We start from the raw sequence: 22,930 nt of genomic DNA, 5'->3' as shown, positions 1-22,930 counted from the left end.
ATTGAATGCCCCAACTTTTTTTTTTTTTTTAAATACTGAGGATTGAACCTAGGTGTGTGTTAACTCTGAGCTACATCCTTTTTTTTTTTTTTTTTTTTTTTTTTTTTTTTAATTTTGAGACAAGGTCTTTCTAAGTTTAGCCTCCAGAGTTGCCAGGATTACAGGTGCATGCCTTAATAAGATTCTCACATTGGCAGTGCCCGAAATTTGGAAGAGACATGTGTCCAGCTCCCCTTCTTGTCCAGATGCAGGCAGATAATAGCTTCTCTCGGGATGAATTTGGGAGCTTCCCTGAGGCTTGAGGGCTATAGTGTTTGTAACTATTTCCTTTTTATTTTATTTTATTTTTGGGGGGGTGCTGGGGATTGAACCCAGGGCCTTGTGCAGATGAGGCAAGCACTCTACCAATTGAGTTGTATCCCAGTCCTGTTCTTTCTATTTTGGGGATGTTTATTTAAAATAACATTGCAGGAAATTACTTTGATATTTAAAATCTAGATAAAACAAACCTGGTTCTTGGCACCAACTGAGCATATTACCCTGTTACAGGACAGTGTTTCCCAGCAGTCTCATTCTAGTTTTATCAGGGGAATCAAACCAATGGGCTGAGGGCTGAGATTTCTAGCCTTTTCCCCAAAGGCTGTCCCATCATTAGAAAGCCTCTGGTGAGGCAGGAAAGGGAGAGTCAAACATAATGAATTGAAGGAAGGCTTTCCAGAAGTATCATATATAGTAAGTCAATAAGCATCTACCTTTCCTGGACGGTGGGTGTTGTATTGAAGCTTGCTGGGAAGGGATGAGGTTGGAAGTGGTATCAGTAGGCTTTGTTTAGTAGCAAGCTCACTGACCTCGACTGGATCTGTTTTAGTAGATGTGGGAAGGGTTTCCCTTTGTCACATGCTTTTCTTGTTTTGGCCAAAAGAAAGCCAAGAGCTTCACAAAAATGATACTAGATTTGGGACAAGAGCTTTCTAAGTTTAGCCTCCAGAGTTGCTGGGATTACAGGTGTGTAAATTTCATGTCAATGTTGTTTTCACAAGCCTGTAAATAGGTAATACTGGGGTAGGGAGTGTTTATGTAGTTAGAATAACTTCAAAACACACACATGTATTCATGGAGGCATACACCTCATCATCTGGCCTTACTGGTGTCTGTTCCAGCAGTTCTAAGCCATAGGTCTTCCTGCATCTGCTCTCCCTTTCAGCGGTGAGTCCCACCAGGACTTCCATCATAAGCCAGATCTGGAATTTTAGGAACAAAACAGATTTGAGCAAACCAACTGTCTTAGGTGCAGGGACAGTAGATAGGGAGACCACCCTGCTATTCCTAGTGACAGAAGAAAGAGAGGGAAGTGGCAGTAGAATAAGGATTTTCTGAATCACATAGTCACAGCAGTTGTGTTGAAGGTGGTGTTAGGCTTGTAGCCCTGTAGAGGCGCCTCTGCCTCAGAAGCAGTACAGGATCTGCGGTTTGCTGGTGTACATCTCAGTATTTGCCTGTGACTTAGCAAGAAGCTAACTCCTGTTCACTGTGGACAAGGAATTGAAAAGAACTCCTCAGAACTTTTAGGATATAGTGTCTTCAGAGCAGTAGTGGAGTTTTAGAAACCATGCCCTCCTGGATGGGCAATGATTGAGTCAGGGTCCTATGAGCACCTGGTTTCCCATGGCTTCAATTGTTCAGATTCAGGAACAGTTTCCCAGAAAGTGTCTTCATGGAATGTGGCTGGTGGTGTGGGAAGCCTTTATGCTTGGGGTACTATGTCAGCTGGTTCGTGACTGCTCCATTATAGGTGGATGAGAGGAATCCTTTTTAAAGGTGCGAGAAGGGAGGTTTCCTATGTGCATCTGGTTAACCCCCACGAAAACTGCAAGATCCTCAGGGGCAGAAAGAGTAGCCAGAGGTCCTGAATCAGAGGCCCTGGTTTCTCAGGCCCTGCTTGAGGGCCATGAGTTTGTGGTCGGCACTGTGTAGCCATGCTTGCCTGTTAACCCAGAGTTGGAAAGCCATGTCAGGGGTCCTCTGAAGTTTAGCTTCCTCCCTGCCTGCCTTGGGAGACTTGCCAAAGGAAGCAGGACTGGCATGCACTTAAGTGAGTTAGCCAAGGTGTTCATAGTTTCTTACTGCCCTTCAGGTTATCCAGAAATATTGAACTAAAAGGCAATAGGACTTCCTTCAAAAAGCAAGATGTGCAGTTTAAAGTCTGCTGAATCTAGATTCTTTTGTTTTGGCCCAGTTTGTAACCTTGCTGGGTGCAGCAGTACATGCAGACCTCACTCATTTCCAGAAGAGTAGGGCTGGGTCAGGTAAAGGGAGTGACAACCATGATTACTATAAAGCCACCAGAAAGCAAGGTGAGTTGGAGTCAGGTGATATTGGCCTCAGTGTGGGTCCCTCCACAGGGTCCTCACCTTCACTGTAGGTGTTCTTCCTTCCTCCACAGTTCTTCTGTTTTCCAGCAACTATTCTGGAGCTTTTCCTTAAGTCTTGCCCATCTGGACACCAAGCTCTCCACCTGCTCTGCATATAAGCTGCCGTCTTAGAAATAGCCAGTGTTTGTATGAGGAGATCTCAAATGTAGCTCTGAGGTTGCCTGACCCTTCAGGGAGATGGGGTGGCCTTGGTCAGCTCTTAGTTTGGAATCAGTCACTTTAACCCTGCTGTTAGTTTGCCTGAGGCCTTCAGTAGTCACTGATCAACTGCATTGGTGGCTGCTGTGATCCTTCAGGAAACACCATGCAGCCCTTTGTTCCATTTTTAGGTGGCATTTGAGCAGACTAGAGCATGTCTGGTGACTTCTCAGTCTGGGGTCCCCCCATAACCACTTCCTGGCCTCTGGACATAATTGTCAACTAGAAGTCTGGGCAGCAGCTGCTGTTCCTGGAGGCTAGGGGACCTTTCCTCTTGTTGCCTAGTCACCTCCACTCCCCTGCTGCCTTTTTAAAATCTGGTGTTGGGGAACCAAGGAATTTATGCATATAGCCACGAAATCTACCACAGAACTATACCCCCAACCTGCTTTTTTTGTTTGTTTGCTTTGTTGAGTACAGGTCTTTCTGTGTTGCCCAAGCTGGTCTCAAATTCATAGTCCTCCTGCCTCAGCCTCCTGAGCAGCTTGAATCTGCATTTTAACAAACATGAAATCCCCAGCTAATTCATATGTATATCCAAGTATGAGGAATGCTGGTTGAACATATCTTTAGAATTAGGATTTTTATGCTGGGCAGGGTGGCATATGCCTATAATCCCAGCTGTTTGGGAGGCTGAGGCAGGAAGATTACAAGTTTAAGGCCCTAAACAACTTAGACCTTGTCTCAAAAAATCAGTCAGGCTGGTGGGCTGGAGCTGTCGCTCAGCAGTAGAGTGCTTGCCTCATATGTGTGAGGCACTGTGTTTGATTCCCAGCACCACATATAAATAAGCAAATAAAATAAAGGTCCATCAACAACTTAAAAAAAAAAAAAACAATTTTTTCAAAATTCAGGCTAGGAATGTGGCTCAGTAGTTAAGTGCCCCTGGGTTAAATCCATAGTACAAATAAAACCTAAAAATAAAAAAGAATTTTTTGTGTATGTGTATGGTACTGGGGATTGAACCCCGTGCCTCACACATGCTAGGTAAGTGTTCTACCACCAAGGTACATTGTCAGTCCTTTTTATTTTGAGACAGGTTCTTGCTAAGTGCCCAGGGTAGTCTTGAACTTGAGATCCTCCTGCCTCAGTCTGCCAAGTAGCTGGAATTATAGTTTGCCCTACCACCATCACAAGAAGCCAGACATGTTTTTTGTTTTGTTATGGTTTTTTGTAATGCTGGTGATCCAACCCAAGATCTTCCACATGTTAGGTCAATGCTCTACCACTGGGCTACATCCTCAGCCCTGAGACATGATGTTTTGATCTTTATGGACATTTGCAATGTGAAGTGTTTATGGCAGTCAAATTAATTAGCATATCCATCATCTCATATAGTTGTCCTTTGTGTGTGTGTGTGTGTGTTAAGAAGACTTGAGATCTCTCAACATATTTTATTTGTTTATGTGTACTGGGGATTGAACCCAGGGGTTCTTTACCATTGAGCCACATCCCTAGCCCTTTTATTTAATCTTTTTTTTTTTTTTTTAAAATATTTATTTATTTATTTTTTGGTGGACACAACATCTTTGTTTGTATGTGGTGCTGAGGATCGAACCCGGGCCGCACGCATGCCAGGCGAGCGCGCTACCACTTGAGCCACATCCCCAGCCCCCCTTTTATTTAATCTTTAATTTCTTTGGGGTTGGGGGAAGGTACCGGGGATTGAACTTGGGCACTTGACCACTGAGCCACATCCCCAGCCCTATTTTGTATTTTATTTAGAGACAAGGTCTCCCTGAGTTGCTTAGTGCCTCACTTTCATTGAGGCTGGCTTTGAACTTGAGATCCTCCTGCCTCAGCCTCCCAAGCCGCTGGGTTTACCAGTGTACGCCACTGTGCATGGCTATTTTTGAATTTTGAGACAGGGTTTTACTAAGTTACTGAGGTTGGCTTTGACTTGCCATCCTTCTGCCTCAGGTTCCTGAGCTACTGGGATTATAGGTATTGCCACTGTACATGGATCAACAGCTTTTAGTATTCAATACTTTATTAACTATCGTCACCAAGTTGTACATTAGGTTTTCAGTACATATTCACCTTTTAACAAAGTTTGACTAACATCTCCACATTTCCCACATCCTCTGGAACCCTTGGTAATCATTCTACTCTGTCCTATTTTTAGATTGTACATATAAGTGAGATCATGTAGTATTTGTCATTCTGTGTCTGGCCTGTTTCACTTACCACAGTGTCTTCAGGTTCATCCATGTTGTCACAAGTGATAGGAGTTCCTTCTTTTTTTTTTTTTTTTTTANTTGAGCCACATCCCTAGCCCTTTTATTTAATCTTTTTTTTTTTTTTTTAAAATATTTATTTATTTTTTAGTTCTCGGCGGACACAACATCTTTGTTTGTATGTGGTGCTGAGGATCGAACCCGGGCCGCACGCATAACAGGCGAGCGCGCTACCACTTGAGCCACAGCCCCAGCCCAGTTCCTTCTTTTTTTAAGGCTAAATGATATTTGTATATGCATATATGGAAATCTGTCTATCAGTCAGTCTGTCTGTCTCTTACATCTCCTTTATCCATTCATCCATCAGTGGATGTGTTTCTGTGTCTTCACTGTTGAATATGCTCTTTTGAGATAGTGAGTTCCTTTGGATGTATTTCCACATGTGGAATTGCTGGATCATTTGGTAGTTTGTTACCATGGATTGAACCCAGGGGTGTTTAACCACTGAGCCACGTGATTTGGTTGTTTTACTAATTTTTTGAGGAATCTCCGCAATGTCTTTCATAAAGGCTGTACCAGTTTCCACTTCTACCAGTAGTGTGCCAGGATTCCCTTTTCTCCTTTTTCCCAATTCCTACTGGGGATTGAGCCTAGGTGCTACATCTCCAGTCCTTTTTATTTTGATGTCTTCCTAAGTTGTTGAAGCTGGCCTTGAATTCATGATCCTCCTGCCTCAGCCTCTCGAGTTGCTAGGATTACAGGCTGGTGACATTGTACCTGCTGTATCTTTTGACTTTTTGATAACAGCCATCCTAACATGTGGGAGTGATAGCCCCCCATCTTTCTGAAGTGCAGGATGTGGAGTTCTGCTCATACCCCACTCACGGGGGATGTGGCTTCTTTCTGATACCCTTTTTGCTTTGGTGTCTGAATCTGCAGCATTGCCTTGAGCAACTGGTGGTTTGTGGCCCACCTGACAGACCTGCTGGATCACTGCAGGCTTCTCCAGGCACACAACCTCTAGTAAGTAAACTTGACACTGCAAACCTCTTCTTGCCACCACCAGGTTTTCAAGGGTAGTACAGGCTGAATGCCTGGAAGGGAGGTTGGGCTACTAATGGGGTCCACATGGAGCAAGCTTGGAGTCTGGTCTTGTGTTATGTCTTATTCCAGTTTTGGTTCCAACATGAGAGAATTCCTCCTATTGGAATATGCCTCAGGACTGTTTGCTCATCACAGGTAAGGCCCCACAGGGAGGCTGCTTTCCAGTACATCAGTGCCAGTGACTCTTGGATTATTCTTTCTGACTTCTTGGGGGTTATAGAGTTTTGGGGAAGTGAGGTTTTGCCTTCAGACCTCACATCTACAGGGCAGCCCCTGAGCTAACCACATTTTCTCTTTGGATCTTTGCAGCCTTTGGCAGCTAGGGGTAGATTACTTTGACTACTGTCCTGAACTGGGCCGAGTTTCTTTGGAGCTGCACATTGAGAGAATCCCTCTCAACACAGAGCAGAAAGCCCTCAAGGTGCTACGAATTTGTGAGCAGCGGCAGATGACTGAACAGGGTGAGTTGGCCATGCTCCTAGCTTACCCTCTGGGATGTTTGGGTACCCTGAGGCCAAACTCTGCTGACATCACACCAGCTTTCTCACCAGTCACACCTGGGACGGGAAGAAAACTAGCATTCATTTTTTTAGTAAAGACCTTGTCCCACTTCTCAGTCTAGGAGCTCAGGCCTAGGGTCAACGCTTTTTCCTGTCTAGGTTGCTGCCAGCTAGGCCAAGCCCAGCTGGGGAAATGGTACAGAGGCCTTTCACAGCTCGGCAGATCTGTGAGCAGATCTGCCCTCCTCCCCCACTCTGAGTGATAAAAACCTGCTTTACTCCTCTTCTCAAAGGAACTCGCACATTTATGACCATCTCTGAAAGCACATGGTGTTGAAGACCCAAAGGAAGATAGGTTTTTAAGCATATGGACAGATAATGGAGGGGTTGGCATGTGGGGAGGAGCAAACATCTTTCTGCCACCACTGAAAGCATAGCCACTCATAAAGCAAATCCCACAGGGTATGTCTTTCAGTATGCTGTTAACAAAGCAAGGACACTGTTAATAAACACAGAAGCATTTTGTTCTAATGACCTGCCTGTGTTTGGAGCTCATAGGCTTTGGGTTATAGTGATGTTGTGGGAAAACCTGGCCCTGCAGAGCTCCTGAATGGATTAAGGGCTGCAAGGCTTCACGTTTTTGTCTTTTACCCTGCAAAGTCCGCAGCATCTGTAAGATCTTGGCTATGAAGGCTGTCCGCAACAACCGCCTGGGCTCTGCCCTCTCTTGGAGCATCCGTGCCAAAGATGCCGCCTTTGCCACACTTGTGTCAGACAGGTGGGTGCAGCTGGTGCTGGCTCCCAGGAATTGTTTGGGAGGCTGAAGGTTAAGGAGGTGGGGCCAGGACTGCTGCTCTGATTTTCTCTGGTTGGTGCTGCAGATTCCTCAGGGATTACTGTGAGCAAGGTTGCTTTTCCGACTTGGATCTCATTGACAACTTGGGGCCAGCCATGATGCTTAGTGATCGGCTAACATTCCTGGGTGAGTCTTCTGTGTTATGTCCACTGGTTAAAAGTGGACACTTGTGGGGCTGGGGTTGTGGCTCAGAGGTAGATCGCTCACCTAGCACGTGCAAGGCGCTGGGTTTGATCCCCAGCACCATATAAAAATAAATAAAGGTATTGCGTCAAACTACAACTAAAAAATATATTTAAAAAAAAAAAAAAAGTGGACAGGCCGGGTGCGGTGGTGCATGTCTGTAATCCCAGTGGCTCAGGAGGTGGAGACAGGAGGATCAAAAGTTCAAAGCCAGCCTCAGCAATTTAGTGAGGCGCTAAGCAACTCGGTGAGACCTTGTCTCTGATAAAATACAAACTAGGGCTGGGGATGTGGCTCAGTGGTTGAGTGTCCTTGAGTTCAATCCCTGGTACCAAAAAAAAAATGTGGACACTAGTGCAGATTGGAGGGAATGTTCTACATTTGTCCAGGTGTTTTTTCTCTTGGTAAGCCCATACAGCAAACCACATAGAATTCTGTGTGCTAGATTCTGCAGTTTGTAGTACCATTTTACTTTCCAGCAATTTTAAACAGACTAAGTTGCAAAATTAGTATGAGAAATGAGTACCTTCCATGTACAGGTTTTCCAGATTCAGCAATTACCTATTTTTTGCCTCATTTATCATTCTTTCTTGCTTGATCAATTCTTTCGGGACCAGTTTGAGAGTAAGTTGAAGATACTATTTCCCTTTCTCCATAAATTCCTCAGTGTGTAAGAATAATAGTTATCACAAACAGGAAACCTCCCAGGTATGGTGATACATACCTGTAATCCTAGTTCCTTAGGAAGATGGCAAGTTTGAGGCCAGCCTGGGCAGTTAGCAACAGCCTGTCTCAAAATAAAAAATAAATTGGGATGTGGCTCAGTGGTAAAGCACCCCTGTACCCTAGTACCATTAAAAAAGGTGGGGGCAGGTGATCCATTTTTGATACAGTATTCTGATCTAATCCATAATCCACATTCCAATTGTATTCAGTTGCCCCATTAATTTTCTTAGTTGTATCCAGGATCACAAATTTAGCTGCCATGTTTCTTTAGTGCCTCTTTTTTTATGCCTTTTTTTTTTTTTTTTGGCAGGGGGATTGAACCACAAGTGACATGCATGCTAGCTAAGCAGGCACTTTAAAAATTTGAACACTGAGCTACACCCCAAAACCCTTAGTGCTTCTTTCTTTTTTTACTTTTTGGTAAGACATGGGTTTTGCTATTTTGTTCAGGCTGGCCTGAAACTCCTGGGCTCAAGTGATTCTCCTGTCTCAGCCCCGAGTAGCTGGGATTACAGGAGTACTCCATTATGCCCCATCTCTATGTGCTTTTTTTTGTGTGTGGTATTGGGGATTGCACTCAGGTCCTTGCACATGATAGACCAGTGCTATATCACTGAGCTACATCCCTAGCTGAGAATCAAACTCAGTGCCTCACAACTGCCATACAAGTTACTGAGCTACAACCCCAGCCTTTTTTTTTTTTTTTTAATGCTGTAGATGGACATAATACCTTTATTTATTTTTACATGGTGATGAGGATCAAATCCAGTGCCTCACATGAGCTAGGAAGTGTTCTACCACTGAGCCACAATGCTAAACCTGTTTTTATTTTTTGAGTCAGGGTCTCACTAAGCTGCCCAGGCCAGCCTTGAACTTCTGATCTGCCTCCCAAGTCTCTGGGATTACAGACATGTGCCACCACACCCAGCCTCTTTGTGCTTCTTCATCTTCCTTTTTTTTTTTTTTCTGGTGGGGTACACTGGGTATTGAATGCATGAGCGCTTAACACTGAACTACATTCTCAGTCCTTAAAAAAAAAAATTTTTTTTTTTTTTTTTTGTAGTTGTAGATGTAGAGTATGCCTATATTTTTATGTGGTGCTAAGGATTGAACCAGTGCCTCACATGTGCTAGGCAAGTGCTCTGCCACTGTGCCACAGCCATAGCCCCTAAAAAATGTTTTTGGGGGACAGGGTCTTGCTGAGTTGCTGAGGCTGATCTCTGACTTGTAATTCTGCTGTGTCACTTTGCCCATCTTCATCTTTTTAAAAATTTTTTTTCCCCATGTGTTTGGTGCTGGGAATTGAACCCAGGGTCTTGTGCTTGTGAGGCAAACACTCTACCAACTGAGCTGTATCCCCAGCCCCCAGCTTCATCTTAATATTTTTGAAGGCACAGACCCACCCCTTGTAGAATGTTCTCAGTTTGGGTTTATCAGATTTTTCCTGATTAGATTCAATGCTGTTTGAGGCAGGAATTCCACTGAGATGTTGTGAATGGAATTGGTGAGCTGTCTGTCCCCTTACTGCTGTTGGTGGTATTCTGAGCATGTAGCTAGAGTAGAGTAGGCTGGGTGGCTCCTGTGATGCACTCTTTTCCCCTGTAATTTAGTGATTGGTGGGGAGATGTTTTGGGTGATTTGAATGTCTTTTTCCTCACTGCACTTCTGCCTCTAGATTATTGCTCCTGTGTATTAGCTGGTGTCTTAATGTAAGGAAGTGTTCCCTTCTTTATTATTTGACTTGTAGGATTGGGGATTTGTGGAATATCATCAGTCTGTTATAATCCAGGACTCTTGACTTCTTTTGATGCTGGTAGTTTCCCACATTTGGCTCTGGGAGCTCTTCAAAGCCAGTATTTTGGAACTTCTGAATTTGTTTATCATTGATCTGTGAATTTAGAGACAGCTCTGGAAACTTCTCCCTGCTCTGTGGAGTGGCTGATCTAGGATCCCTTTCCTTTTGTCTGGGTCCTGGGTGATCTACATGTCACCTGGGAGCTTGCAGGTGACCTGGTTTTCCCTCCTCTTGGACAGGAAAATACCGTGAGTTCCACCGATTATATGGAGAGAAGCGCTTTGGGGATGCTGCATCTCTCCTGTTGTCTCTGATGACTTCCCAGATTGCGCCCCGCTCTTTCTGGATGACTCTGCTCACAGATGCCCTGCCCCTTTTGGAACAGAAACAGGTAAGGCTTAAGTTTCTGGGGATTTTCTTTTCTGCCTTTTGTAATTCCTGACAGCTTAGTTCTGTAGTCATGGCCCATATTCATGTTTTCTCTTAAGTAGTTGTTTGCCTGTGTATTCTCCCCAAGCATCCATGCTACAAATCCAGTAGTCACTCCAAAAAAAAAAAAAACCAAAAAAACAATTTTGACAGCAGCTGTCCATTAACAGTCCTCTGTCGAGGGCCTGAGTAGAGGGCTTAGAGGGCTGAATGTCAAGACTCTGAAGCTGCTCCATCCTCCGTGGCACCACATACAAAGTACTTCTCTTAAGGGCACAGAGGGCCGACTTTCTCTGGCCTTGGCTGGAGAACAGCTAAGTGAAGCAGCTTCTCTCCCCCAGGTGATTTTCTCAGCAGAACAAACATACGAGCTGATGCGATGTCTGGAGGACTTGACCTCAGGGAAGCCAGAGCGTGCAGAGCCTGATGCCCAGCGACTACAGGTCAGTTTAGCTTCCAGTTTGATGCTTCCACAGTGAAGACAGGAAATGGCTGTCTGGCTTTCTTTCCCCTGCTCTGTACCCCCTAAAACACTGGTCTAGCCCATGTGCCTCTTGGTTTCTGCTTAGCCTATAGTCGACGTGCCACATTTTAGGGGGCAGTGATCCATGTTTTCCCCCTGTTGATCAGCTGTATTGTGGCCATCTGCATACTCTTACTCTGTGTATCTTTGAAGATTTTCTGTAACACATGTTGGCTCTCTGCTTTTCAGGACGAGGATATAGAAACCACTAAGGTGGAAATGCTGAGACTTGCTCTGGCCCGGAATCTTGCTCGGGCAATTATAAGAGAAGGCTCATTGGAAGGTTCTTGACGTCAGCTGAGAGCTGCTGCAACTATATGGCAATGTATATATAGATTTTTAAAAATAATTAAACTTTTTTTTTTGCAAGTACAAGGCAAATTCTTATAATCCACCAGTGAGTTTCTGTTCATGTCTACTCTGAACCTGAGGTGACAAAAATGAAGAAAATGGTTGTTTTTTATGTTTTTTCATTCTTTAGGTGGGTCTTGCTATGTTGCCCAGGGTGGCCCCAAATTTCTTGACTCAAAGGATCTTCCTGCCTTACCCTCCCACGTAGTTGGGACCACAGGTGTGTGCCACTGTGCCTGGCTTGTGTTCTCTTTGACACAGAACTGTCTTCCTTTATCTCCTTAAAGAAGCCACCCCAATTTAGGAACGATGAGTGTAGTGTCTTTCTGCTTGTAACTGGAAATTCAAACAAGAGCCCTTAGTGTTTTAGTTATGGTTCAGACACCTTGCCTTACTTCAAATCATCTGGAAAACTCCATCATCCAACTTTTTCTTTTTCCCCTTTATGGCTTCAAAGCCTATACTTTTAACACAATTTCACATAGGCTATGCAACTACCTATGTTTGGGATTCGCTGTTGGCACCTTCCTGTGAGTTTGGTGTCTGTATTAGAAGGATTCCATGTAGGGTGAAAATGGTTTTATTTAACATGCAGCAAAACAAGGGCAGTGGAATTGGTACATTCAGTACAGCTTTTTGCCATGAAGTAGTGACCTCAATGGTAACTGGTAACACTCATATAATGTCTAAAGCATATTATAAATGTACATGTCCACATAGTAATCCCATGGACATTCCCAGGGCTATAGCAGCCAGTCTCTGAAAAGCTCTTGGATTTATTCCTTAAGTTATGAAAAGAATTCACTTTGACCTGTCCTGATGAAGCAGTGGAACCTGCTTGCTACAGTCAGGGGACGGACAGGTGAGATGACCTCTGGATATATAGCAAGAAAGCCTGGTGGGGGCAGAGGGACCAGGGGATGCAGTTCGTGCCACCTTCCATTCCCCACAGATGCTGGATAGCTGAGCCTGTCCAACTGAGCTGTTTGACCTTTCCCAGCTTCTGTGGCAACTGGTGGCAGTTTCCTGTTGCCTTGTGAGGCTTAGTGTCCCTGGCCCAGGAACAGTTGGTACTGAGCACTGTTGAAGCAATAGGGTCTGGTGACTTGGTTCAAGCATGGCTCTCATCTCATCACCTCCAGACCCAACATTTTGCTGACAGTACCCCTTCATAGCTGGGGAACATTAGGGCTTCTGTACCACACACAAGGATATAAATCTAGTGCAATATGCCTGACCCTGAGGCCTCTTGGGTCCACCCATGAGTGCCACACCACACGCCATCTGGCAGGAAGAGGGGAAGGCCAAAGCAGGATGACGCAGGGGGTTGGGACGAATTGTCCTCCCCTTCAGAGATTCTAAGGGAAGGATAGCAGTTTATTTCATGCCAAGCAAGAGGTAGTGAGTAGGATGGCCTGTCTGTATGGCAGGAGATTTACTCTTCCCAGAAAGCTCCAGTACCTGCTTTTGAAGGGGAAACTGGTTCTCTTCCATTTTCCTTCCTATCCCTAGTTGAGGCTGTGATGAGGCCACGTTCTGTTTCTGCTAGGCTGGGTTCCATGTCCTGCTGAGATGTTCATAGGACAGTCTGCCACTGCCAGGGATGAGCATAAAACTCATTCAGGGGCCACTGCAGGTTGCCGCTGCTTACAAAGGACAGGGTGGAGAACCTGGAGTGTTCCAGCTCCTCATTGGGCCACTGGCCTTGCCCACCTCATTGAGGGTGGCAGCAGAGCCTAATGGCAGGGGAAGCAATAGAGGCAGCAGCCTCTCACACCATGCCTCTGCAGAGTGAGGACCTAGTTCTTGAGGTGGCCCAGAAACCTCTCTTTCGAGCCCACCCCTGGGCACCAGGAAATGCCAGTAAAAAGGAAAAACCTACTCCATGCCTGGAGCCCATGTTCCCAGAATAGCAGTGAAGCCAGGGGCCACTCCCCACCCCTGACAGTATATGGCCACTTCAAGTCACACAGGTAGATAGAAACAGGTCCTTTTAGGGGCCCAAGGAGGAGAGATTATCACAGCTGCAGCTTGGCTCCCAGTAGAAACGCCCCTGTTCCATGTCAAAGCTACAAGCATTGCCGTCAATAAGTGGACTGGAGCCCTCTCCGTCTCAAAGCAGCCTGCCTGGCTTCAAAGTAGAGATCACAGCGTCCTCTGAGGTCATAGGCTCCCCCACTGCTCCACAGGAGGGAACTGGTCCACCTCGCCCACCTCTGTGCTGAGCTGCTCCCCCAGGGCGAAGGTCAGCCTATACCGAAGCCGCACCTTCTCCTGTGACAGAGGGCAGCAGGTGAGATCCAGGCCAGGGAGTCCCTCAGCAGGATGCCTTCTTCCCTGCTACCCACCATGTCCACCCACACTCAGGCACTTATTGCCGGGGCAGCAAAGGGAGGGGTTTATGTTGTAGGTGACACACTGCAGGCTGGGAGGTTGTCTCAAGATCCTAATTTGGGGTAGCTGAGACTTTGGGTTCTCCCATTGCTCACCTTCATTGGATTGGCTAGCAGCATGACCTGGGTGATGGCTGCAGGTGGCTGGATGGGACTAAATGGAGAGAGTTCTGTCCCAGAAGGTGGTTGCAACTTCACTTTCATTGACTGAAAATAAAGAGAAGCTTCTTCCAGAACTCTCTTCAGAGTTTGCAGGTACCCAAGATAGAACTCAGTTTGGTCCCAGTAGATACACACATACTGCCATCTGCTGGCTACCAAGAGGCCCTCAAGGTACAGCTGCGTTCAAGACAAAGGCAATTTTGGTGTCTGGAAGACCCAGGGGTCCATGAGTACCTTGGGCACTGCAGCCTGCAACACAATGCTCTTGACAGGCAAGGGAGCTGTATTCAGCATGGACACCACCACCACCAGCACATCAGGCCGTCCAGGTGGGCACTCCTTGGCAAAGTGGAAGAGGATGCGGAAGCCATTTTTATCATAGGCTGTCACAGGAAGGGCACTGCCTGTAAGAAGAGGCATATTAAGTGTGATAAGAGCAAGTGACAAAGTCATTCTGGAGCCCGGTGGTGCCTGCTGTAGTCAAGTGGGTGGCAAAAAGGCTACAGTATGGCCTTTAAGTACAGTGCTCCCTTATGGAGTCAGGGAAAGGAAAGGCCCTCTGTTGAGAGGGGCCTAAGGTCATACAGCTGCAACAAACAAGCTGAGACAGGAGGAAAGCAGACACTCAGCTCCAAGGACGTTTGAGCATGCACATGCAAACACCACACCACACCCTCTAACACCTTGGCTGTGGGCCCCACCTCCCATCTCCAACACCTACTAGGCTGGATTGATTCCAGGGGCACATGGACACTGGTCAGGGAGAGCTCAGGCCCTTTCATGGGGCTGCCCTGGGACTGGAAGGCTGGTGGCTGGAAGAGAGGGCTGCCGGGCCCAGTGGAGAAGGTCAGAAGAGGCTTGGCTGGGGTGGAAGTGGGGAGCAGTGGGGAGGTGGTGGTTCCCGGTGAAAAGCAAGAGGAGACAGGTTTCACTAAGCCTGAAGTCCTGGGAAGCAGGAGAGAAAGTAAATTAGAGTGGGCCAGAGCTGCTGGGTCAACCCCTCACTAAAGATCTCCAGGACAGCAATGGCCTTTAGCCACCCCAAACTCCAGCTTCCAGTCCTGACTGATAGAACCCAAAAGGATCCCCATTCTGCTGGCTCTGTACACTAGGCCCAACCCTCAGCCACCCCACCTCTTTTCCCACTTGTTACACTTTGGCCTCTTCCAGAAGCTGATCAAGGGCATCCAGGTGGTGTAGGGTGCTATCACCCAGTGCTGAGCCATGGCTTTCCGGGGCCACAGGTTCAGCCTTTGGAGTCAAAGCTGGGGTGAGTCCAGAAGAGAACATGAAGGAGGCTGCACTGGGGGCAGGTACACTGGAAGGGACCATGGGAGCTGGGAAGGGACGTGGCAGTGAAGCTTGGGAGGTACTTGAGGCAGGGGCTGAGGATGGGAGCAGGGTCCCATCTGAGGAGCTGCAGACAGCAGGCCCTGGCCTGGGGCAGAAGAAGTCCAGGTTGGACTGTTCATTCTGTGCAAGAAAAATGACAGGTGAGCAAAGGGCTGGGAGGGCCTGTTGCCAATACCAGGGACACTTTATCCCCCCATACCCTATCACACAGCCTGCTGGACCAGGTGCCCTCCAAGGACAGGGCCAGAGACAAGTACTTGGAAGAAACATGTTTCCAGCTGCAGAGGGTAGTGCTCTGGAGGGCAACGACAGCCAGGCTCCAACTAAATGCAGCTGAGCACAGGTCAGGAGAGAGGATACTGATAAGTGAGGGTCCCTGGGTACTTCAGTGATATCCTCAGGAATAGGCCCCTACCTGGAACATGTGCCACTGGCTGTTTCCAGCTGATTCTTTGGGGGGAGCAGTAGAGGCTGGGTCGGTAAGGCCTGAGAATATAGAAGAATAGGATGAGAAGAGGCTCTGGGCCCAGCACCAGCTCCAGGGGTAGGGATCCCTTTCCTTTCTCACATGCAGATATGAGAGGTCGCTCAGGAAAAGAGCAGCAGAGCAAGATTTGAGTGCACCATGTCCACCCCAAAATCCTCTGGGAGACAGCCCTGGTGCCTTTGAGGGACACTGAACTTGACGAATAAACACACCAGAGGCTCTGGGCCTCTTCATTTCACATGCCTTTCTTTCTTTAAGGGACCCACCAGGAGGAGTCCCATATAGCTGCCCTCCAGGACATACCCAAGCAAAGCAGCTCCTCATCCAGCAAGGAAAGGGCATTGCTTGTGCTGCTGGGCCCTGTGGGAGCTTCAGCCTGGCTGGATGAGCGACTGCGTGAAGGTCCAGAGGTCTGAGGGGGTGGAGGGAGGACAGGGATGCCTGAGGGGAGTGGGGCAGGTGCAGGGGCCAACATTGGGGATGAGTTGTTAGGTGTCTCCAACTCAGCAAGATCGATGAGAGTGCCTTGGCTGTTTCCTGGATGGGTCAAAAGGAGGGGAATAAGAATAATCGAATCATCTAATGGCTGTGCAACAGCAGGAGCAGGACCCTGGGCATAACAGCTGACACTCTAGCCTTGGGCCTAATTCAATGGCATTTCTTCCAGGGAACATTCTGGATAAAGCAGGTAGGGAATCCCCACTCATCTCTCCAGACCTCTAGGAAGCTGGAGGACCACTGGAGTGGCTTAGAATCCCCTCAGATGCTATGGGTTGCATACGTTCAACTTGTACCCAGGGCTCCTTGGAAGGGAGTTGAGGCTATCTGGAGGGTGCCCAGAATGAGGAACCATAACATTTTACCTTCAGAGTCAGGCATGGTTGAGGTGGTCACCTCACCATTGATGACCTGCCCTTCAATAATTGTTTTATAAGAGTTGATGACCCGGGAGAGGTTGTCACTGGCCTGCAGGATGTCCCCTAGAGCAGAAGAGAGAGGAGTTGTCACTCCTGGCAATGAAAACTCCCACACACTTATTAAAATTCTTGGCTCATTATTGCCAATTGTTTTCCTTTTCACTCACCCAAACTATTGTCATTGTCCTCCGTCTCGCTGGCTAATTTAAATAATGTCCGTCTCTTATTCTCACACCGATCAAACAACTCCTAGAGAGATTTGGACAAAGTTACAAGTATAGAAGCCCTTTGGAATCCTCTGCTTCAGAGGCTATACCCAGAATGAAGCAGGGTTCCCCAAAGAATCAGGGACAGTTACAGAGCTGGGACCAGAGTGCACACCCTCGTGTAGCTAGCCTACACACTGGCTACTGAAGCAAGCCCCTTCCTGCCTCCCAGGCTGGCATGCGTCTCAGAACTCAGTGTCTACCCAGTTACAGCCTGGGCCACAACATTAGCATCAGCATCCCTAATGCTGCCATCTCTAGAGGCACACACTCAGGTTCACACCCAGCTCTTCCATTCAGGGCACTTTAGCTAATGTCATGTGTAAGGCAGGGCACCACCCTCCAGTTTCCTGCTGTCATGCAGATAAACAGGCCCATCAACAGTAAGTGTGCCCTTGACAGGACAGTTCCAGCGGATGGCGGCCTACCTTCATGAGCTCTCGGTCTGCCTCTGATGAGTGCTCCTGGCTATAGTGAAGCAGCATCTCATGGAGCAGCTTCACGCTGTTGTGGACCTCCTCCAGTGTATGCAGGCGCTTGGTCACCTTTTGGATGCGAGCCTCATCCTGCCTCAACCAAGAGGGTCCAGGAGAGAGTAGGCTCACACGACCCATCTTCCCACTCCCGTGAGGGGAGGCTAACTGCTTACCCCATGGCACAAAAGGCCATACCCAGTGCATGGTTCCTGGGACCACAGGCCTCGGGACCCACCGTACAGTCATATTTTTACAGTGACAACCCCCACTCCCAACATCCCCACCCTCTGTCTTTCCTCTCTTCTACTCCATTCTCCTCCAGGGAGCTACAACACTTCTCCTTCCAGTGGCTCCAGGTGAACGCTGGTGGCAGTGAGAAAATGGCCTAACTGTCCCATGGGAAGACTTCTGCTCTGTAGCCACCCACTCCTCCAACCTATACCCAGAGGACCAGGGACCACTCACTTCCTTCACCATGGACTTGATGAGCTTATTTGCCTCTTGCAGGTCATCTGGGTTTTTGCTTTTCAGCAGTTTGGCTAAAAGCTGGAAGAGAAGAATACTAAAGTGAAGGCAGAATCGGCACTGCGTAAACACCCCCCACTCACCACCACCAGGGAGAACCCGGAGCTCCCCACAGCACCAAGCCAAATGTTTCTCCTGGCTGCCACCTGCTCACTGAGAGATCCCAAGGTCCAGAATTGTTCTTTACCTTAGATTTCTCCTCATCATCAAAAACAGGGTTTTTGGGACGAGGTGGTGGAGAAGGGATCAGCGTCCTGTCCATGGGGATTGGTGGGTCAGACTGCACAATGCCTGAAAGGAGACACAAGCAGCAGAGCATGCACTAGGATGTAGTCATGTTGTCCCTACTCCTCACACATCAAGGCCATATCAAATGATTAAGATCAGGAGATAGGGCAGTTTCTCATACCTAAGCCCACCATAACCCCAGCTAACCCCTGCTCTGTTAACAAAAGCCCTACTCTCTTCAGGAGGAAGAAAGTGAGTCTGGGGACCTCAACATTCTCGTGCTTTCTTCCTCTTCCCAGTCTTCCAGGACCACCTTGAGACTGAGAGAAGGTAGATATGTACCTTGTCTCTTCAACATATGGTAGGCATCTTTGATTTTTGCTTCTTCTGGCAGGGCCATTGTCCAGCTGTAAAGCAACTCGATGACCTTGGTCTTCACTTTCTCAGACACTCTGTCCCCCAGGTACTAGGAGGCAAAAGAAAATGGGAAAACCTAGTAATTGTAGTTTGGAAGCAAAGAGTTAGGCTCTCTTCACAGCAACAACATAATCACTTATTAGATAGTTCCCAAGCCTACTTAAGCCCAGCAGGTGTGAAGATGTATGACAGAACAGGGGAGGGGAGAGACCTCCCTATGGCATAACTGTGTAGCTAGTTGGGAAGCCAGGAGCTTATCACTGTAGCCTCACACATAAGCTACCTGAAACACAATTGCATTTTATCTTGTTTTCTGCAGTACTAGGGATTGAACCCAGGGGTGCTTTACCACTGAGTTACATCACTAGCCCTTTTTGTTTTTTATTTTGAGACAGGGTCTCTCTAAGCTGCTGAGGCTGGCCTAGGACTTCAGCATCCTAAATTGCTGGGATTAAAGTATGTACACCACACCTAGCTAATTTAATTTTATCTTTTTTTTTTTTTTTTTTTTTTTTTTAAGAGAAAGTGACAGTGAGAGAGATAAAGAGAATTTTTTAATATTTATTTTTTAGTTTTCGGCAGACACAACATCTTTGTTTGTATGTAGTGCTGAGGATCGAACCCGGGCTGCACGCATGCCAGGCGAGCACGCTACTGCTTGAGCCACATCCCCAGCCCTAATTTTATCTTAAAGGACAAGAATGTCACTGCATGAAAATTGTTCCCTTTAAGTGGGAGGTAGGCAACAGAACCTGGACAGCTGAGCAATGAGGGCAGCCAGCTCCTCCTAGCCCTAAGATAAGTCAGAAGAGCCACAACTGCTGTGTGTTCAGAGTATGGAGTTCCTCACTGCCAGGACCATGTTCTTGGGCATATGCACAGCTGCTGCCACACCACCTGCCACATTTAGACTGGGAGCCTGTCAGAGGAGATTGCCAGCCATGTGGCTTGTTCAGTCATTCCACTATCTACAGGGCCTACCTCTGCAAGGACAGGGCATGAAGGATTAGCTCCACGGAGATGTTTGCTGAACAGAGAAAGTAAGATGGGATATGGGGAGAAACAGAAAAAAAGTCCTTATAAGGGAGGAACTACTATCAACTGACCTTTGGAGAGACGACTTTGATTAACTCATTTAAAAACCGGAACTTTCCCACTTCGTTATGAAATCTCCTCCCACAGTTCTTCATACACGCCTCCAATACCTGTAGCCACGAAGAGGATAGGCGCTCGGTGTGGCGGCTCTGGACTCAGGCACCACCTGGACTGCTGGCACCCAGACTGTCTGAGGAAATACTTCTAGGTGAAGGAGCTCATCTTAAGAAGTGGGCACTCTGCCTTGGGGAACTGTGCAAATCAAGCCCCGGGATCACTTACCACTACACAGTCCTCAAACAGCACCTATGCTAGGGATGCTACACAGGGGCTACAGTAAAAAACACTGAGACCCAGACACCAAGACTGCCTAGCTGCCAGACCTGGAAGGTGCCTTCCTCAAACACACTGTTCTCGTGTGTTAAAGATGAGGAAAACAGGTTCAGGTACAGTAATAGTTCTTTCAGGGCCCAAAGTTCTTTCCACAAGGCAACCAATATTTTGGGGGGGTGGGGGGATGCAGCGGAGATAATGTTATTTCCAATAAGATGACAAAATGATTTCCCTCCCCCTGCCCTCCATTTACGCATTCTTGTGCTGCCCATGGCCACCAGTACCTGCAGTTTATTATGGAGGATTGTGCCCCATGTAGCCTGGGGCTCCTTTTCTTGGCTTATTTCTTTTTCAATAACTTAATTTTACTTATTTATTTTTATGGGTGGTAAGGATCGAACCCAGGACCTTGCATGTGCGAGTTGAGCGCTCTACTGCTGAGCCACAATCCATAGCCCCCCGTCTTGGCTTGTTTCTTTAAAGCAGGATTTCTCAAATATAGGCTGATGTTTTGGACTGGTCACTCTGCTCTGCTATGGGGACTGTCCAGTGCATTCTAGGATGTTTAGCAGCACTCCTGACCTCTACCTACTAGATGCCAATAGCATCCCCAAACCCCCAACAACTAAAAACATTTCCAGACACTGCCAAAGGTTCCTTGTGGGGCAAAAGTGCCCATCTTACAAATCACCTTTTTTTTGGGGGGTGGGGGGGCAGGTGGTACTAGATATTGAACTCAGTGTTGCTTAACCACTGAGCCACAGGGTCTCACTTGGTTGCTTAGGATCTCATTAAGTTGGTGAGGCTGGCCTCAAACTTGCAATCCTTCTGCTTCAGCCTCCTGAGTTGATAGGACTATAGGCATGTGCCACATTCAGCAAGAATCACTATCTTAAGTGATTGCGGTAGACAGGTGCACATGGGCCTCTAAGCATCCTCTGGAGCTTCTGCCTCTTCAGGACATGAATGAAGTCAAGGGGGATCCTGGGTTCCCCTGAATTCATTGCTTTCTGGTTTAGGGAGGAGTGAGAGGTAATGGAGTGACATGCAGTACCTCGTCCTGAATCCCTTAATCTCAATAAAGATCACCCAGAGCTCTCACCTGACAAGGTAATACCTCCACTGGCACAGGCAGTATTTTCAGCTACAAAACACACTATGCTCACCTCATTTTTCTTCAGCTGGCCAACTCTTAACTGTCAAGACTTCCAGAAGACTTTCCAAGCCCCATGCTGGGCCCAAGGCTCTGGGTCTGGGTTCCCTCCCTTGGCAGCTCTACCTCTTACACTAACCGTGTAGTCATGCTGCTAGAGGTGGCACCTCAGTCATCTTTAAAGCCTCAGGGCCTGGCCCAGTGGCATGCACACTTGGGGACTGGCTGACTGAAAATGTTCTAGACACATCTATTCTGTATCAAGAATTTTCTGCTGGCCTTTCGGTATGAGCCCTGAGAACCACCGAGGAAGGCCCAATGGGTACATGAGGAAAGGCCCATGCAAGTGAGGAGCCACTGCTGTCAACTCAGAGTGAACACCTACCGTCAGGGCCTGTACTGCTTCCCATTCCTGTGGAGACTGGATCTTGTGGGCTAGTAGTCGGACAGCAATCTGGGGCCTGGGGGACAAGTAGACCATAGTCAATGCACTGACCCCGGCCTACCTGGCCAGCCCTCCTTGGCTAGTTTTGGGTTTTTCCTGTTAGCTTTTCCACCTGCCCCCTAGCAGTGCTGAGACTTACCCTTCAAGCTCTTTGTTGATTTGATCACAGAAGCCAATTATGTATTCCCAGTCCTCTTGGCGGTTGGAAGGATTGGTAGCTTTATCTTGGGACAGAACAAAGGACAACAGTTATGAAGAGCAAGGAGGACATGACAGATTTTCTTCACAATTTTAGGCACCAAGAAGAGTTTGCTTCCAAATTTCTTGTCTCATAGAGAAGCCTCAATAGTTCAGTTAAGCAGCAAATATAAACCCTGCTTTCTGCTGAGTATTTTGGAAATCACACATGAAAGAGAAAAAACCCTCAGCTTCACAGAGCTTATCAGGATCCAAAGGATAAACATGAATGATTAAAATATTCACAAATAAATAATACTTTTGTAAAATAGGCAAATATAACAAATATAGATTAATTCCAGCTACACAAAAATGAGCTAAATGTCCATTAAGTAGGGATGCCAAGAAGTGTTTCCTGGAGAAACTAAAGTCAGGCTAGACTACATTAAAAAATTTGAGTTTTCTGATTTTGGTACTGGGAATCGAACCCAAGGGCACTTTACCACTGAGCTACATCCTTGGCCTTTTTATTTTGAGGCAGGGTCTCTCTAAGTTGTTTATATTCTTGTTAAATTGCTAAGGATGGCCTCAAATTTGAGTTGTAATTTTCCTGCCTCAGCCTCCCCAGCTACTGGGATTACAGGTGTGTGCAACCATACCCAACTCAAAATGTAAGTATTTTCTATAGATCCTTCAAAAACACTTTTGAAGCCACACCCTTGGGTTCAATCCCCAGTACTCATGCCACACACGCAAAAATATTTTCAAAACTAACCTTCCTTAATAGTTTAAACTTTTTTTTTTTTTAGGGGGGGTGGATCAAACCCAGGGCCTCAAGCATGCTAGGCAAACACTCTACCACTGAACTACATCCCTAGCCCAGTTTAAATGCTTTTTACATTGCACACAATTCTCATTACTGTCAGGCCAGCAATACATATTGAGCCTCTAGTAAACACTAACCACTGTGCAGTCTATCCCTGGGACCACACAAACAAAATCTTAGCTTGAGTATACAGCACCCTCAGGTTTAAAGAGCCTGCCACAATTATACACAAAGACAAATGCTAGAGAGTCTCTGAGGGAGGGTCACTGAGGGTTGAAAATCCCAGTGCTAAGTACAAAATTTGGTAATATTTGGTTTGGGTCCTCCTCCTCTTTATCCTTGGGATCTGTGCTTATAGAGGATGGCCCAGTTGAGGGTCCTTCAAAATGGATTCCTGTCTCTG

General features: G+C 47.0%; 2 protein-coding genes across 9 annotated transcripts in view; one reads left to right on the top strand and one right to left on the bottom strand.

The window, feature by feature from the left end:
• The window catches only part of Nup85 (nucleoporin 85), a 29,840-nt gene extending 18,548 nt beyond the window's left edge, over positions 1-11,292 (top strand). Inside the window, exons 12-19 of one of the 2 annotated variants that reach the window (XM_015504206.2) lie at positions 5,747-5,830; positions 5,981-6,046; positions 6,221-6,372; positions 7,072-7,189; positions 7,293-7,393; positions 10,211-10,362; positions 10,742-10,843; positions 11,113-11,292. In XM_015504206.2, coding sequence (XP_015359692.1) covers positions 5,747-5,830; positions 5,981-6,046; positions 6,221-6,372; positions 7,072-7,189; positions 7,293-7,393; positions 10,211-10,362; positions 10,742-10,843; positions 11,113-11,214 — 877 coding nt within the window. In that variant the 3' untranslated portion in view covers positions 11,215-11,292. The remainder of the gene's footprint in view (positions 1-5,746; positions 5,831-5,980; positions 6,047-6,220; positions 6,373-7,071; positions 7,190-7,292; positions 7,394-10,210; positions 10,363-10,741; positions 10,844-11,112) is intronic. The other variant, XM_048797887.1, reaches the window with a different exon arrangement.
• Positions 11,293-11,838: 546 nt separating this feature from the next.
• Gga3 (golgi associated, gamma adaptin ear containing, ARF binding protein 3) overlaps positions 11,839-22,930 on the bottom strand; it is a 16,262-nt gene continuing 5,170 nt past the window's right edge. For 3 of the 7 annotated variants that reach the window (XM_015504198.2, XM_015504200.2, XM_015504199.2), the window contains exons 2-17: positions 21,664-21,748; positions 21,465-21,540; positions 19,605-19,703; positions 18,424-18,547; positions 18,041-18,144; positions 17,794-17,874; positions 17,281-17,418; positions 16,754-16,835; positions 16,533-16,649; positions 15,973-16,206; positions 15,598-15,668; positions 14,983-15,302; positions 14,551-14,774; positions 14,064-14,233; positions 13,764-13,874; positions 11,839-13,548 (exon numbers count right to left, since the gene is read on the bottom strand). In XM_015504198.2, coding sequence (XP_015359684.1) covers positions 13,438-13,548; positions 13,764-13,874; positions 14,064-14,233; positions 14,551-14,774; positions 14,983-15,302; positions 15,598-15,668; positions 15,973-16,206; positions 16,533-16,649; positions 16,754-16,835; positions 17,281-17,418; positions 17,794-17,874; positions 18,041-18,144; positions 18,424-18,547; positions 19,605-19,703; positions 21,465-21,540; positions 21,664-21,748 — 2,147 coding nt within the window. In that variant the 3' untranslated portion in view covers positions 11,839-13,437. Of the gene's footprint in view, positions 13,549-13,763; positions 13,875-14,063; positions 14,234-14,550; positions 14,775-14,982; positions 15,303-15,597; positions 15,669-15,972; positions 16,207-16,532; positions 16,650-16,753; positions 16,836-17,280; positions 17,419-17,793; positions 17,875-18,040; positions 18,145-18,423; positions 18,548-19,604; positions 19,784-21,464; positions 21,541-21,663; positions 21,749-22,930 lie in introns of all 7 variants that reach the window. The other 4 variants (XM_048797884.1, XM_048797883.1, XR_007345561.1 and 1 more) reach the window with 3 other exon arrangements.

This window comes from Marmota marmota, unplaced genomic scaffold, assembly GCF_001458135.2.
Source record: "Marmota marmota marmota unplaced genomic scaffold, marMar, whole genome shotgun sequence".
NCBI classification, from domain to species: Eukaryota; Metazoa; Chordata; class Mammalia; order Rodentia; family Sciuridae; genus Marmota; species Marmota marmota.
Note: the sequence above shows the minus strand (reverse complement) of the source record. Positions and strands in the feature narration are given on the sequence as shown.